We start from the raw sequence: 16,998 nt of genomic DNA on the forward strand, positions 1-16,998 counted from the left end.
TAAACACAAACTTTGTGCTACACTCAGGCCAAATGAATGGATGCAAATTCTCAAGATGTAAACATCAGACTAACAGGATAAAAGTAAAATGATCATACAATCAATATTTTCATCACTGAAAAAGACCACGCAGTACTGTACCCAGTTCTGGAATGTGCTTACAATGTGCTTATCATGCCAGAAGGAACTACTGCAGATAATTCAGAAAATAACAGCATCATAATTTTAAGGACTGAAAAACATAACTTAAGAGTCCCAGAGAAAGCTATCAAAATGCAACCTCTCAGCTGCAACCAAGCCACACCTAAGCATTTACTTAAAAAACAAAAAGTTGATAATAGAAGACAGACAATTCTGCCTTCGATTTTGCAGACAAATGTGTAAAATGATCCAAGTGCTGAAAGTTGAAAAAAAAACCCAGACACATTTAGCAGCAAGGTTATTCATCATGTTTTACTTGCTTTAAAGACTGCAAGGATAATTAGACACCTAAACAAGATCAAGCCTTGGGTTTTTTTGTTTGGGTTGTTTGGTTTTGGGCTTTGTTTGTTTGTTTGAAACTAAGTGGAGATTTATTATTTGACTGTCCCCGTCGTGTGTCCCCCCCCAAGGTTAGAGGAACAATTTTTGGACTCGAAACAAGGATTAAATTTTGAGAATTCCTACGATTAGAATAAAGGCTCATTAAGTTCCCTTGAAGATCTCTGAAAACTGGTATCCATAATCTTTACTGCAGTTAAGGTCAGGCTCTGGTAAGTGAGGTATGATACAGGGCATTCCAGAGTTTCTCTACCACAAGCATAGCAAAATAAAGAGTTTCAGTTGGTTTTGGAATGAAATACTACACTTTTTGAAGACAAATGTCATTTTCTTTGTCCAAAGGAAACAACATGGCAATGTATTCCTTCCTTTAAAAGATGGCCATTTGCAACAGTTTTTCATATCTATCTCCCAGATCTCATATGTTCTTCATCTGCTACAGGCGTACACACAACTAAAATCATCTTATCCAATTAGGAGAAAGCAGAGTTTTGAAACTTATTTCAGAGAATCTTGATAATATTGAGTTAAGTAAGACAGAAATATCTGGCAGCTGTGGTCTCAAGGTGATGTTTTTTGTAAGATCTTGCTTGTTTCCCCTAACCTCCTTCCCAGCATAATCTCTTTCCTACTCATGCTGAAAAGAACCACTGTTCTGGAAGGAAGTGTGCTTCTTGTGTTTACTATAGAGAAATGACAGAGAAAAGCTGGAGAAATGGATACGCATGACAGGATGCAAATATTATTGTATCAATAATGCTTTTGCTATAGTTCAATTTATACCATTGTCTATCACATAGATAATCATCATAAAATCATCATTTCAAATCAGTGTATCAGAACTCAAGGAAAAAAAAAAAAAAGGACCGTACGGACCAAAGATAAATGGGAAGGCTGAGTTTTCTTAAATGGTACTTACACCGAGAGCAGCTTGGTAGGTAACTTCTGATGGGAAGGTAAATGAAGGCCCTGTTGTGACTGGGCTGCTAGGAGGTGGAGTCACAATTAACCCTGTAGTACCGATATGAACCTGTCAAAAAAAAAAACCCAGCAGGGTCAGTTCTGAGTAGTTTAATAACAGCTGGTTTTGACACAGCTGCAAGCTTCACGGTCAAAATCACCAGTACTCTACTATCTGTAACTTTAGACTAGAACTGATTTTTTGTTAGATACTTATACAAACAATATTGGATCACACTGCTCACTTTTTTTTTTTCCTCACATTTCAGAAACTTTGGAGATGTATTGAACTAGCAATGTGAAACACACTTTTACCAATGTCAGTTTTCTTTTTTTTCCATAAAAAGCTGTCAGATCCCAAAGACATGCAAATAAAACATATTTACTAGCTCATGTAAAATGACACCAACACTTCTTAGTCTCCATTAATATCTCTTCTCGCAAAGTGTAATCTCTATGTGAAACAGACAATTGTTCACTAACCAATGTAGCTTGTAACTAAAAGCTTTGAAGAAACAGGAGATTAAAAAATAAATAAAGCTAGATAAATATTTCTGCTTATCACAATCTGATTAATATGGTATATTTCTGGAATTCATGCAATTTTCAAGTTGAATTTACCTTTTACTTGCAGGCAATTTATTAATATCCAATATTATATTCAATTTAGAAAAAACCCAAGAAATTAAATCACTCCAGTTTCTAGTTTCCACAGTTTAATAAAAATTTTTGTGGCACTTAAGAAATTAACAACTGTGAAAAAAATTAGCTTACAAGACCAAAAATATTTGCTAGCATTGTATAAGAAGTGTTCTAAAATGTTTGCCTTAAATGCTCTCATGTTGGAAGATAAATTTCATGAAAGCGTACATTAATATTAATTACATATAATTAATAATTTGAAGTAAGTACTCTGACAAGATCAGAAGCCTTATAGTAATTTTTTAAAAAATACACACATGATTTATATTTTATTTCATGTAAATTACCTGAGAAGGGGCACTACAGGAAAGTCCTGTCAGCTCACTTATGCGGGCTGCTGCGGTTGGGTTGCTGGAGCTGATGAGGACAGGAGGACTAATTTCCATTGAGTGGCGATTCTGAGAAGACTGTGAAGACTTGTTGGACATAGTGAGGGAGGTAAAAGAGTGCCGTTTTTTGGTGTTTTTCTTAGTATCGGTGTGCTTTTGGGTTGAATTGTTGTGGGCTGCCCCAGAGGTACCTTCTCCAGAGTCAATAGCAGAACCTGAGGGCTTATCCAATTCTATCAGCTGTTTGGCTGCTGTGTTAAACTACAAAAGATAGTCACACATTAGTAATTTTTTATTTATAAAAATCACCTGAATATAAAGAAAAAATCTATTTTCCTTTTATTCATAATATAATAGAATTTAAACCATGCAACTTAAAACTGTGACATACTGACCTACTCTACAAATTAGTCATTACAGAGTGACAAGCCTTTCGCTACAAACTCAACACACCTACTGTTGGGCTGGTGTGGACTACTCATCAGGGGTAAAATTTCAATCAAGGAAAGACCCTATGCTCTAGTCCAGACATGGCTTAATTCAGCAATTTCCACTGCCTGTGTTATCTAGAAGTCAGACTAAATCACAGCGATCCCCTTTGACCTTATAAAAATCTCTATTATAAAATTTCTTGAATGTTCATTTCATTTTAAGCCTTTTTTGTTTTGTTTGTATGACAAGCCCACACCTTTGCATGTGGGCTCTTGAAGACATTCCTCCTACTATATCTTGGTATGTATGCACATATCTTTAACACTACGAGTAGTAAAAAACAGGCTTCCTAAATGCAGATTTAAGAACATAGTAGGATAGACTAAATATCCAGCTATACCAGTATACTGCCTGACAACACATAGCTACACAAGCATAGGACAGTAAAGGGAGAATAGAAACACATATTGGCAATTCTGTGGAAATATCTTCTCAGCTTCTGAATTTTCTAATGCACAGGTAGCATCTCTATACCTAGGAACCCTCAAATGGATTTTTCTTTTTTTAAGCTTATCTAATGAATTTTTGTTCACAATGAAATTTTCTATTTGTTAATTTGTTACAACAATATTATATTAGATGCAAACAAATGTTTCCTTTCCAATGAAGAAATAGAGACTCCCACACATTTTCTTCTTAGAACGAAATGTAAGCTATGTAGGGGAGGGGGCGCAAAACAAAATACAACCCCCCCTACATTTTTCACAAACCCTTTATTTCCAGAAGATCTTATTTATATTTTAGAGCTATTGGAAATAATAATGTCAGAACTCTCATTTATTCATGAGCTGAAGTAACACCAGCACGGGTTTTCTGAACAAGTTAACTAATGTTAGTATGTATCACTAAATATGAATACTGTTACTCGGGTAAGTGTAGCAAATTATGAAGAAGGGAAAAATCTTTTCTGAAGAACATCAGGATGAAAGAATGAAATTAATTACTGTGGAAGTAAGATTTCTATTTCTTCAGCATATTATTTCTTCTATTTATTTCACCCATTTTTCCACAAGTCTTGAGATACGTCCTATGCTCATGAAGAGTTTTAAAGCAGTATTTTACCCCATCAAAACTTTGCTAGACAAAAACCACGTCATTAATCATGACAGCATCAACACTGATTTAAACGCAGCTCCCACAAAACAACAAGAGTTTATACCGTGAACACTTTCCTATATCTGAGGACAAGTAGATATATATAAAGTGGTACAAAAGAATAAAGAATATATTTTTTTAATATAGAAAAAGTTTTCAAGTGGTATTTGAAAGATGAGATCTGGAAGGAAATTCCATACACATACACAAAAAATAAGACTGAAAAAGTTCAAAACTAGAACTACTGGAACAATAAGGAGTTGACATAAAAACCTACTAGGATGCAACAGCAGGAAAATTAAAATTATGAAATGCTCAAAGAGGAAGAACTACCTAGAACATACTGCAGTTGAAGAGGGGCATAATGGGGGATTTGAAAAAGGATATGATGATGAGAATGTAGAATTTCTTCCTAAATGTTGTTACTGTTGTCTCATACAATGGCTGCAACCACTTCTATTCTTACCTAATCTACTCCCTTATTTAGCAAATAGCCTGTTCACAAATAACACAGATCAGAGAAAGAAAAGCAGTACTCATTTCTAAAACAAGAACTACCTAATCGGAAAAGTTAAGGGATCACTCAGGAATAAAAAAACAAAAACAAAAACAAAAGCCACTCTGCTAAAAGCACCCTGAGGTACCTGTTACACCTAATTATGTTTGTTTACCTCCTGAAGCTATTAATGCCTGCAGAATCTGGTTATTCTATACAGTGAATAACCTATTAGAGACAAGTTAAGGCTTGCCCATGGGATTGATTCAAGACCAATTCAAACATAAGCAACATACCGAGCTTTCTTATGTAGAGAAGCAAGCACAAGACAGTAGCATGAACCTAAACATGGAAGTGAACCGATTACTGGGCTTTTCTTAGAAGCAACCTGAGGACAGCAATAGTTGCAGGATATTTTGCAGAGCACAGTTTCCTTCTTCCTTGAGAAGAGAAATGAAGAACTTGCATGCATTCTCCAATGAAATGGCTAGCAACCATTCAAGGTCACCATGGGAATGCATCCCACTCATGCTATGAAGTGTTTCAATACAGCATTCCCTTCTGCAACAAATACCCCGGTATCTATTGCCACATTTTCTACGTCAGTCATTTTCCTGAACAGACGTATTTGAACCGAAGCTTCTTTAACTTTTACATTTATTCTGTTTTTCCACTCAACAAAAGCTTTGCTGTAACAGGTAGCCTGAAATCCAATTCCCCTTCCTATCAAAACTGAGAAAACAGAACAACTTCCCAAATGGGGGCAAGGCAGAGGGGCCGGCTGAGCCGCATTGCAGTGCTGCAGTAGGGGATGAGGCCAGCACACAGGTTTCCGCCTGCTTGCAGCCATCTGGAGAAATTACCAAGTAGACTACCGTGCAAGATCTATTTCAAGTCTCTTATAACTGTGCTTTACTGTACTTATTTTACAGATGAATTCAGGTGTTCTTCACTCACATATAGACAGTTGGAATTCAAATATCATCACTTTCTGAAATTAAGTGAAAATACCATCTTCTCCCTCAAACGATCTTTCTATTCACATTCATCCAAAGTTTTTATTGACGCAATTTTACTACATCACCATACGTCAAGGAGTTATTTTTCCACGTTAGCAACACTATTGTTAGCCAAATTCCAATTTCTAGACATTTCATTTTCACATATATTTGGAAACAAAGGAGTAAAGTCTAAGTAGAACTAAAGCAAACATTGTCCTTATCTGATATTATTATTTTTGCTAAATATCATTCTGGACAACAGGTAATAGCTTAGAAACCTAAATGCAGCTTTGCAATTAAAGTTTTGGAACAAATATGATTTGTCCAAACCAACGGAAGAATCATTTTGCAAATCTTAAACAGATCACAGTCATGAGCAAAACTGCATTTATATTGATTTTTGAAACAAATGAAATAGTTCTATATTGCAGATTTTGTTAGGGAAATTAAAACTACGATGCTCAGAAGTTGTCACTGTAATGATAACATTGAGATTATCACATTCAAATATAGTGGGGATTAGACTATTATTTTCTACTCAGAATTAACAATTCTACTCAATGTGGCGTAATATACAACATTCACTTTTTGCATAAATTTTCTGTTTTAAGTTCTGGGCAGGCAAAACAGTCAAAAAGTAGAGGAAAGTTTCCATAAAAGGTTTTATCTTATTCGTCTTGAGTTAGTATTGTTACAAAAGTCTGATTTTTTTTTTTCCTAAGCAGGTTAAATCAGATCAAATCATCTACCAGTGACAGAAAACGTTTAGCCTAGTAAGTACAACATTAAAAAGACCATGCTAGAAATCCAGCCAAAAATCCGATCTAAAACGTATAGACACAATAAAAAAATAAGTATGTTTTGAAACACTCCTGTTTGGTACAGGAAGAGATGCTAATAAAAAACCCCAACCTGACACACTAGGTATATAAAATCTTATGTTCCCATTGATTAAAATTGTGTTAACTGATGGATATGAAATGACAATGAACTTAAAATTCTACTACAGTGAACATTTTAGATCATTTGGAGGTTTTTTCCTTACATTTCTGTGAGATTGTTTATAAATAAAGCTAGAGGAGCTGCATTAATACAAAGGTGTTTCCCAGTTGTTCATGTTAACTTGGGAAAACAAAAGCTGTCATTATTTTCTACTGACATTTTGATTGAAAAGTGATTCATTTTCCCTGATTTTTCTTTTTCTATTCTGGGCATTTATATTTTTCTAGTTGTTCTGTGAGTGCTGAATAACCTGTAAAAATTTAAATACTTTTTAGATTTGGAGAGTCTTTACTAAGTGTTAAACCACATCAAAATGTCAAATTTGAGGTCTTTCTAAGAAATTTATACTGTAGCCAGAACTGTACTCTATGTAGAAAAATTCTAATAATATCTGTTTAGTTCTGATTAATCTTTTTTTTTGCAACAGAGATAAACATAAGTGTAACAAACTTAACCATGCAGTTTCTAGACTCACTGCATTTTATTTTGTCACTGTACAAGAACCTGGTTGACCTGCTTTTAATGCAAGCACATTGAAATTCCATCAGTCAGAAGTCTAGTAATTTAGGTATGTTAATCAGGTCTTACTCTAGTAAAACTAAAGGATTTGTTTGGTTTTAGCACTTCTTAGAAAACAGAATTTCATTTTTTGTAATGTTTGCATTACTGATTTTTCATTTGCAGATAGAAGTAATTATTTCATAGTGCTATGTGTCTACAGATAAAGATGTAATGTTTTGTGAGTCAGTTAACAAACTATATTTTTAATGGAATCACTATTAAAATTCTTCTCAAAATGTTTTCAGTCTTAGCTTTTATTATTACCACAAATTTAATAACTGAAAATGATATAAAATAATAGAGCAGACTAGCAAACATTGGATCATTAAATGTTCCTCCAGGTAAAAAGCTGTCCTCAAATATAATCAGTTTTTCATTGACTTCAACGTATCTAAAATTTTATCCTGTGACCTCATCATACAAGAAATATCGCAAGTATCAGACTTATACTACATAATAAACATCACAGACTACACTCATTTGAAAGTTAACAACTTCAGAAAATCTCCAGTAAATGCAGCTAATAATTCACATTTTTTTAAAAAAGGGAAAAAAAGGATGTGGACTAAGATACACAAGGCAAAGATATGTCTGTCATTACAACAAAAATAGGCAATGATTACAGGATTGGGAAATATAACTAATAATACCATATAAAAATACCTCAAAAAACATTAATTACTTCTCATCTTTGGTGTCTTTAATAGTGACATAGGTAAGAATGGTTTGATATACTTGTTTGTATTAACTGTCTGTATATTTTCCAGAACAATAGTTATACAATCTCAGAAAACAGGTATTTAAAAATTCAAATTGGTAAGTTTTCTGCATATCTCACTGCTCTTCACCACAGCACGTCTTTTTGGTTTAGTATATACTGAAAAAACCCACCTATCTAATCTGAAGTATCTCTTTGGGTATTAGTTATCATTCTAGATTTCCCGTATCATTTTAGTGGGGATTTGCGACTGTGTACACAAGTGCTTGTGCTTGTTCCTAAAGGGTTAACTGAAGATACATTTTCTTAGTTGACGGAATTTGTCTGAAAACATCAACCATGAAATATATTTTGTGACCGAGTATCATTTTTACATAATTTTTTTCAAGAGTATATCTCCATTTTGCCAACTTTTGTAGAGGTGGAAAGGGAGTTGTTAGCTAAATAGTTAGCCCAAGTGGCAGCCCTAGGAAAGGGCTTTTTCTAACTCGGCTAAGTTCAGTGATTTATTTTTAAAAAGCACCACAAAAAGCTTTACTGGCTGAACTGAAGGGGCAGTTAATTGCAAGGAGCTAGGAATGAATAGCCAGGGGCAAGAACTTCTTAAATTGGCTTTTAAAAACTTCTTAAACTGAAGCCAGATTTGCACTAAGCAGGTTGAAACCCTTTTGGTTTTGTTGTTGTTTTTCAGTCATGTGAAATTTTCTATCCCCAGATATACAGATCCTTACATCAACATATAAAAATGAATATACATATTTTCCCTTTTAAAAAGAATAAATTCTATGTTGGCTGAACACAGTAATCTTTTAAAAAGTTCCCATCTCATCAGGGCATTCAGAAATTGAATTAATAAAACCTGACTTGATTATTAGTATGGTTACACGTTTCTTCTGTGACCTGAGGTACATATTTCTCATCCCACAGGTAATGTGAAAATACTTTTTTCTTTCATCGTTCTGCCGCATTTATTTAAATAAAATCTTGTCAATGCAAGAAGTGTATCTTACCAAGTATCCATAGCATACCTATCAGAAAAAGACAAACACTGTTCCAAACCTCTATATATTTCTGTAATAAAAATTTTAATAATCATTGTTGCAGCTGTACACACTGTTCTTAATCACCTATGTCTTTCTGTATAGAAGATACAGCTTTCAACTCTTAAACCTTACCTTAAAAGGTTGGGGAAACTTTCTCAACTGCTACCTCTCACTGTATATTGTTGCATCACATATGAGAAATGCAGGAAGATACATAAGATTCTATATAAGGGTCTGTTGGATGTAACAGTCAATGCTTTACCTGCTTAACAACAGCCTTTATTCTTTGACTTTCTAGTTATGCTAATTTGGTTTTGGGAAGCAGACATTAGGGACAGTGCAAAGCTTACCATTCCTCTGACTTGCTGACTGCTTCATTTTGCGGTCAAGTGTGGTTTGTGATTGACTGCATTGACTCCAGTATTAACAAGAAAACACAGTGACTGCCTCCAAGCACTCTCATTCCAATTCCATTCAATGAAAATAGGTATCAAACAGCTAAGTAAAAATCACTGGTTCTGCTGTTGAGGTCATTAACTTTCCCAAACTAAGCACACAGATCTTACATTATTTTAGGTCTAAGGCTATTTATATCTCAGGCGATTTTAGAATCATCACCTGTACTGATTATTTGTCTGTTTAGAAAATGAAATTCACAGTGGACACAACCCTGCTGAGGGCCCAACTTTACTCACCTCAACATATGAAATTGGAAATATTCCTATCTTGTCAGCCAGCATTCCTTCTGCCCAGTTTTCATCCACACGGCGAATTACAGTCAGAACATCATCCTGTGTGAACATGCAGTGATTATGTCTCCCAGCTCTAATTAAACTAATTTAATTTCCCTCCATAATGCACGGGTAATCAGAGAAGGCGGTACACGGACAAGAACCACAGAGTAGGCACTCTGTAACAGGAACATGCTGCTTTGGGGGTTGAAGTCGGTTCCAGCCATTCCTCTTCCTATTTTGTCAGAGTTCAGCTAACTGTCCACAGCTAATCTCAGCCATCTGACTTTGTCCTTAGTGCCAGATTTCCTGCCATGTTCGGTCCATGGTATTCATCAGCCCCCCTTTAAGTCACTGGCATTAATCAACAGAACTGCAATCTTTTTCCTTCTCAACTGACCCATTACCTAATCTTCCCTAGATGTTGCTTTTCTGCTTAAGTACTTAAGAACACTGGTAAATGATATGATTCTTTCACATCTACATGGAGCATTTGGATTAGATATGGTTTTGAGAAGGTCACATAAAAACAGGATTTACATGGACATTAAACATTGCTCTCACTTATACTGAGTTATGTAATTGTTTCATATGCAAGTTAAAATATTTAGAAACATATGCTTACTCAAGCGAGACCAGATTTAAAAAAAAAAAAACAGTCTGCCAACAAGTTAATCAAAATATGCAAGCTAGTGCCAATCATCCTCAACAGTATTGCTGTTCTGTGTTGTAATAACCGTTGTCTGTCCAGATGTTAATATCTTTCTTTTTTAGAATTTTAGCCATCCTTTTCATTTTTAATAGGCAAGGGTAGAAAAGTGATTAGTTCACATTTGATCTTGCAACATTTTCGTGCAATTTGATAAACTAAAGAATAAGAAACTGAAAAAAAAGAACAGCTCTGATTCCTGTTAAAACTCTGTATCATTATATGCCTTGCAAGACAGAAAATTAATTACAATAGAAACAATATAAGAAGAAACATCATATTTCCCAGAAGGCAAGTAGTAATATGATAGAATGACACAGTTTAGTAGTACTTTGTGTCTAGTATCTAGATCCTAAAAATGTTGCTTACTGAATGCAAAGCTGAAAATAGTACCAACTTGAATAATTTAAAATGAGTGTTTCTTTAGAAGATGGAACACTTTTAATTCATAACATAGGTTATTTCTCATAAATTAAGAACATTACTACTGCAATTATGAAAAACTGCATTCTCAAAAATAAAACCTCAGAGAAATTATATGTAATTTAGGAAGAGAAGGAAGGCAAAACTAATCAACATAGGAGAAATACCTGCAGAATTACTTGCTCTTTTCATATTTGTGTAGCTCCATTAAAAAAATGCAGGAAAGACTACAGAACAGTCTTATTATTTCTTATTCAATTGAATGAAATCATTAAAAGAAAATAATAATTATATTCTGGTTTTACCTTTGCAAATGGTAAACAGTCTTTATCTGCTTCCTTGTCTTTTACTTCAAAGTCATAAAGTGCTTTGCACTGAGGTGGAGGTTGAGGTAAAGGTTTAATAATCTGAACAAAATTGGTAGGAAAAAAGCCATGGATGCCATTGACTTCTCCATGATACCAATTTTCATCCACCTGTCGACGCAAAATGATGATGTCCCCTTTACTGAATTTAAGATCTCCAGGTTCTTTTCCCTCGTAGTTATACAATGCTTTGGCACATGGTAACTGAGGTACACCCTAAAGAAGAAGAAAAGAAAGCACTAGAATTAGGTAAATAGTAGTAAATACAATTTGTATTACATTCTTTGGGAAACTATGAATGAAAGTGTATAAAACTGCAAAGTAAAATTATACACAATAGAATTATTTTATTGCAGTGATTCTACTGATTTTAGCCAAACACGTAGGAAGAGCTTCAGTTCTATATAGTCTTAACATCCCCCTAAATTTCATGATGATTTTCAGTAATGGTACAATGTGGATCGACAAAAGACAGGCAAAAACTGTAATACCTTAACCCTCATGTACTAATTCACGAAGTTTAAACATTAAAAAAACAAAACAAAACAAACTAGAAAGTATCCTGACCACCTGAGATTGGACAGAAGAATGCTGCAAGAAACTATAGCACTAGAATAACAAATTTGCTATAAGACCTTTAAGGCATGTTTTCTGCCTTTCTTATTATTTTCCTCAACTTATTTCATGGGCACAGAATGCTACGGATGAGGACGTAAGGGAGGTGTTTTCCAGCTTCAAAAACAAGTGTCACTTCATTAAAGGTGAGATATTTCATCCTGGAACAACCCTTCTAATTTAATTATTTATTTTAAAACCCAGATAAAAAGAGTTACTGGAAAAAAATCTGTTGAAGGTGTGTATCGTTGGGTTTTCTACACTTGATTCCTCCATAATATCTGAAAACTACAGGTCATTGGTGCTGCTCTTGAATGCATGTCAGAAGGGTTACAATATAATACTGTATCATCCTCCCTTATATAGACCACAGGTATTATTTTTTAATTGCTCAGTCTGTGCCTCCACATTTTGCAAGAGTGAGCCATAAAACTCTACAACTTTAGTATTAGGGCTGCTGCCTTCAAAACTCTCTTTTCTCTCCAACTTTAGATTCCTAGAGGAGAGCTCACCCCCTTAATGATGTAAACAGCAGTAACCTGCATTAGTAAGACAGTCTTTCCATAGCAAAGACAGCATTTATAGTCAACTAGAGCACAGTATTTCACATCTTTAATGCTATCCCTTACAGAAAAGGCAAATTTTAATGAAATTCAATGCTGACAATATTATTCGCCACATCTACCCCATGGTACGTCTCTCCTCTCAAGTATTCTATCAGTTCCAATTGTAAATTGGAGTGGACTTGCAATAATATCTCAAGAGGTACACATACAATGCAAGGAAATTCCCAGAAGGAATTACCACTTCAAGTCTGTCTCATTGGTCAGAAGAAAGTGTGCTTGATAATTTGTTTCACATTTAACACTTCAAATTCTGTCTTTCAATATAATCCAATTTGTTTGGACATCTTTAATTTTTGTGTATGATTTTATAAACAGATTAATGATTTCATGAAGGGATAAACAATATCTTAAAGATTAGCTTATTTAATAATTTTCTTTCCATACCAAAGTAAAACCATATGTATATACACAGGTACAGATGAGTATGATTTACATATGAATACAAGAAAATCACAGTTCATTCTATTGCATCTAGGATGGGTACTAAAACTATTATATTAGCAGGATCCATGCAATTGGTCACAAAACCCAGTGATCTTCAAACCGAAGCAAACAGTATTTTTCTTCATGATCACACTTAACTGCATCAGTGCAGAATGTAAACACTACTAGCATACTCTGTATAAACCTGGATAGGGAAAAAGACTAAGAAGACATCAACTAGAGAATTTGTGGGCCCCAACTGACTGACGGGGAAATTCATGGCCACAATAGAAGAATTAAAAAATATTGTATGTATATATTTTTAGTCCTGTGTGCTCTCTGCAGAGTAAACAGACAGAATGACGGACGGAGTCAGTGTAGATGTAGCAAGGACAAGTGCAGAGAGAGAACTGGGGGGGGACAGGGCAGGTTGGAAGCAAAAAGAAACACACCTCTACACAAGAGAGGAAACACTGCTTGCTTATCCATTTCCACCCCCCTAACAAACCAACCAACCAAAAAACTTACAGCCCTTCAGGGACTGCGAGCCAAAGAATTACTTGGTAGAAAAAGGGCCCCAAGCAATTATGGCTACTACAAGACATACGCATCTCTCTTGCACGGGAAGGAATAGCTGGAGTTCTCCCAGGAATCACCCCGTTGACCTGGGAGAAAGCTTTCTATGGCCCTGTACTGAGGAAGAACTTTAAGACTGCTGTGTGTATGAAATAGAGTTGGAAAACAAATCTTTTTAAAAACAAACAAAACCAAAACAAACCAGGAGTGCCAGCACAGCAGATCATGGCAAAGTGATCAAATCCATCAATTAGTCATCATTTAATTGTTAGGAACTCAGTATCGCATTTATAGAGTTTATCACAAAGCCTCCCACGAACAAACCTTCTTCACTCAAATGTACAAACATCTGTTTATATTTTATAGGAAGTTCCTTTCCCAGTGTATAGGTTGAGTTTCTGCAAAGCTTGTTTCCCACGTTAAATAAAAACGGTTCCAGTCCATAATTTCAAACAGAACAAAGTACAACAAAACACACTTAGTTCTCAGTCAGACTGCCAGGGATTAAAGAGAAACGGTTAAACGACTCGGAAGAGAAGTGAAGCAAATGCCTTTTCCTTCTGTCCCAGGGGGAGGATGAAGCCAGAAGGAGCGGGTGCGATGGGGAGTGCCGTTCAGTTCTCGGGGATCTGGTACCAAGGGCACTAGAGCAGCATCTTCACATTCCTCCTCCGAGAAACCTGGCAACCTGGGAGCCGCGGCTCATGGCCGGTGCCTTCCGGGCCACTGCGGTTAGCAGCCTTGGGCAGCTTCGGCCCCCCTTCTGCCTCTACCCGCTGTTCACCAGGAGAGAAGGCCATGAGGATACGCCGAGCCGGAGTTTACATTTCACTCCCTGTCTCTCACTTGGCTAAACATGAAAGGCAGGCTTTGGAAGAAAAACTTTGCAGCCTACCCTTAGGTTCACAGCTGCCATTTACCCTGCCAGCTCTTTGAGAAAGCAACAACAACCAAAAAAAACCCCCAAAAACCAAACCCCCAGACAAAAACCATTTTAGGAAATTAAAATATGAAACTCAGAAAGACTCCACACAAAATAGGTTTCTTAGAATTATTTCCTCAGTCCTTATGCAAAATCCTTACACAAAAATATTTGAACATCTCATGCTACTGCTGACATACAAACTGTTTAAATTCATGTTTAGCTAAGGCATGGATATACATACATGTCACATGCCAGATTCCTTTAAAGAAAATAAAATTAATAATATATGATGACATCAAAACAAATGGCTTAACAAGAATATGAAAAAATGCATATGCATTCATATATATGAGGCTCAGGTCCCTCAGATTTCTTCTCCCAACCCAGATATTTTGTCTTAGAAACCTACAGAATTCGCTTACAATTTTCCTCTTTGGATTTATACTTTGTCTTCACTCACCTTATTTCAAACTTTACTCTTATTTTTTTAACGGACAATATGCAACTGTATGTATTTTTCATGAGCTTAAGCCAAGACAAACTTATGCCTGCACAGAAACATGAGATCTGATCTCCTCTTAAAAAGGAGTTTCTGTGGCAGAAGCCCAAATGTAAATATGCTTACACTGGCATAAAACAGCGTTCATTGTGTAACTTACTGCACTTGGAGAACCAGCATAAGCTAAAGTAGCAAAAATAGTAAATCCCCTCCCAAGGAAATGAATGGAACAGATACTGGGTCATCTGCATCTCTGTTTCCTTCCAAGCCTCCCCGGCTGTGGTGCTGCTCATTATCATTTTTCCAAGCAAGCAAGGCATTCCCTGTTCTCCAGCTGTGAGACTGGGATGTGGCCTGGGCTTCCCTGTGAACCAGTTGAACTTACCCCGAGTATCTGTGCCGTTTTCACCTGTTTGAGGTTCTCAGACACTGAGTGTCTTCAAGAGGCCAGGAAGTCTTCTTTTTACAGAAGTACTGTTTATGTTAGTAGTGGGACAGACAAAAAAGATTCCTGAAACTGTCTACATGCACAACCAAAGCACTATCAGCCTCCAAAAAAGCTGGCCTGCTCAGACACCTCAGCAGCAGTTTTTATGCCTAGCTTTCCCAAACAACTTCTGCCTTTCTTTAAAGAAAATCTAAAAACTGGAAGTTACTATCATTTTGATCCATGTTATAAGAGGATCTTTAATAATTATCAGTTATGTGCAATTTTCTTGCAAGTGAAGACAGAAAAATTATTTTTCTTCATCTATTTGTTTATTTTCTTTCCATGCAGTTCCTAAATCAAACCAAGTCACATTAATAACCGGGACAAGATGAGAAACTATTACAAAATATCTCCAACTACACAGCAATTTTAAGTACAGTAACTCTGGTGCTACAGAGGCGCTTTTACCAGTCTAACTTTTTTTTCCCAAAGAACCAGTACTGTAAAACATACTTGGTTGCCAGTGAAAGTTGCCCTTACATAAGGAAAGGAGCTTGTTAATATGCTGCAGCCAACTTGTTTGCAAGGCAGATTTGGGTCAAGTGGGTTCTTCATGCGTACATTCTCCAGCAGATACAGGTATACCCAAGATTTCCTCTTCAGACTCCTAGTCATTCAAACATTTTGAATGACAATATTGCTTCTTTTAATCTTCTAGTTCATTCTCTTTCATATTGCTGCCTTCTTGACTCAAATCTTTCAAATGCATCCTTTTTATTACATTTATTGATGTGTATTTTAGCTTTCTTGCTTTCTTTGGCCTTTACCAAGCTGTCCAGTCCCCCATGCAAGAACATCCCGTTTTGCACCTATACTTTTTTCAGGTCTCTTTCATCTTGCTGGCTCCAATGCTCATTTTCAAGTCTTAATTTAAAGCCATCTGATCTGTCTAGTTCCATTTTCTTTGTTTCAGCCTCCTTTGTTCCTTCTGTACCTGCATTTAAATTTTCACGTATTTTGAGACACAGAGTTTATAAGAATACTCCACTGAAGACCTTCTTAAACTGCCTATATTAAAAGATGTGTTTCCTTCAGTAGGATTGCCTTCTAAAGGAAGGAAACATGCTCCCTGTGTTAAGCTATAGATACTCAGTTTTGCAGAACACGCCAACCTAGAGGCAATAACATTTGAAACTAAGTCTCCCTGTTTCTTTTTGAGTTCCAGAACACAAAGTGTCTCCATAATCCAAGAAGAATGTTAAAAGCTGGCTCCCAGCATTTATTTTTCTCATCTAAGGAACAATACAAACGTGGTCAGATTTGCTCAAAGAAAGGTTAACTGAAGTGTTATTAATCTGTATCTGACACCAAATTATTAGTGGCATCAATTTTACATACTTCTACCATAAGAACTATCTTGGAAGACTGCAGAGATCATCAGTGCAAATGAAATTATTTCTAGTTAAAGCACCTCTGAGGTTCTTGCTATCTGAATGATAAAAATGTAAGATATTTTAAGTCAGGAGGCTGTTATCAAGTTGCCAGTATGCTGTAAAAACCATAAAACCAAACCTTTGGTATCATCTGATATGAATTACTATTGCTCTACTGAATACAGTAAACCAGTATTTTTTTATATGACAGTTCACTACATTAGGGAAGTAATTGTTGTTAATGTTGTCAAGTACATGAATTTCTATTAGTTTCTAATGATATAGTTGTACTAAATCTCATGCT

At 35.6% G+C, this 16,998-nt stretch overlaps 1 protein-coding gene across 2 annotated transcripts in view; it reads right to left on the reverse strand.

Moving 5' to 3' along the window:
• The window catches only part of SH3RF1 (SH3 domain containing ring finger 1), a 90,406-nt gene that overhangs the window by 25,417 nt on the left and 47,991 nt on the right, over positions 1-16,998 (reverse strand). For both annotated transcript variants that reach the window (XM_069786788.1, XM_069786798.1), the window contains exons 3-6: positions 11,108-11,383; positions 9,635-9,730; positions 2,490-2,792; positions 1,460-1,570 (exon numbers count right to left, since the gene is read on the reverse strand). In XM_069786788.1, coding sequence (XP_069642889.1) covers positions 1,460-1,570; positions 2,490-2,792; positions 9,635-9,730; positions 11,108-11,383 — 786 coding nt within the window. The remainder of the gene's footprint in view (positions 1-1,459; positions 1,571-2,489; positions 2,793-9,634; positions 9,731-11,107; positions 11,384-16,998) is intronic.

This window comes from Haliaeetus albicilla, chromosome 1, assembly GCF_947461875.1.
Source record: "Haliaeetus albicilla chromosome 1, bHalAlb1.1, whole genome shotgun sequence".
NCBI lineage: Eukaryota > Metazoa > Chordata > Aves > Accipitriformes > Accipitridae > Haliaeetus > Haliaeetus albicilla.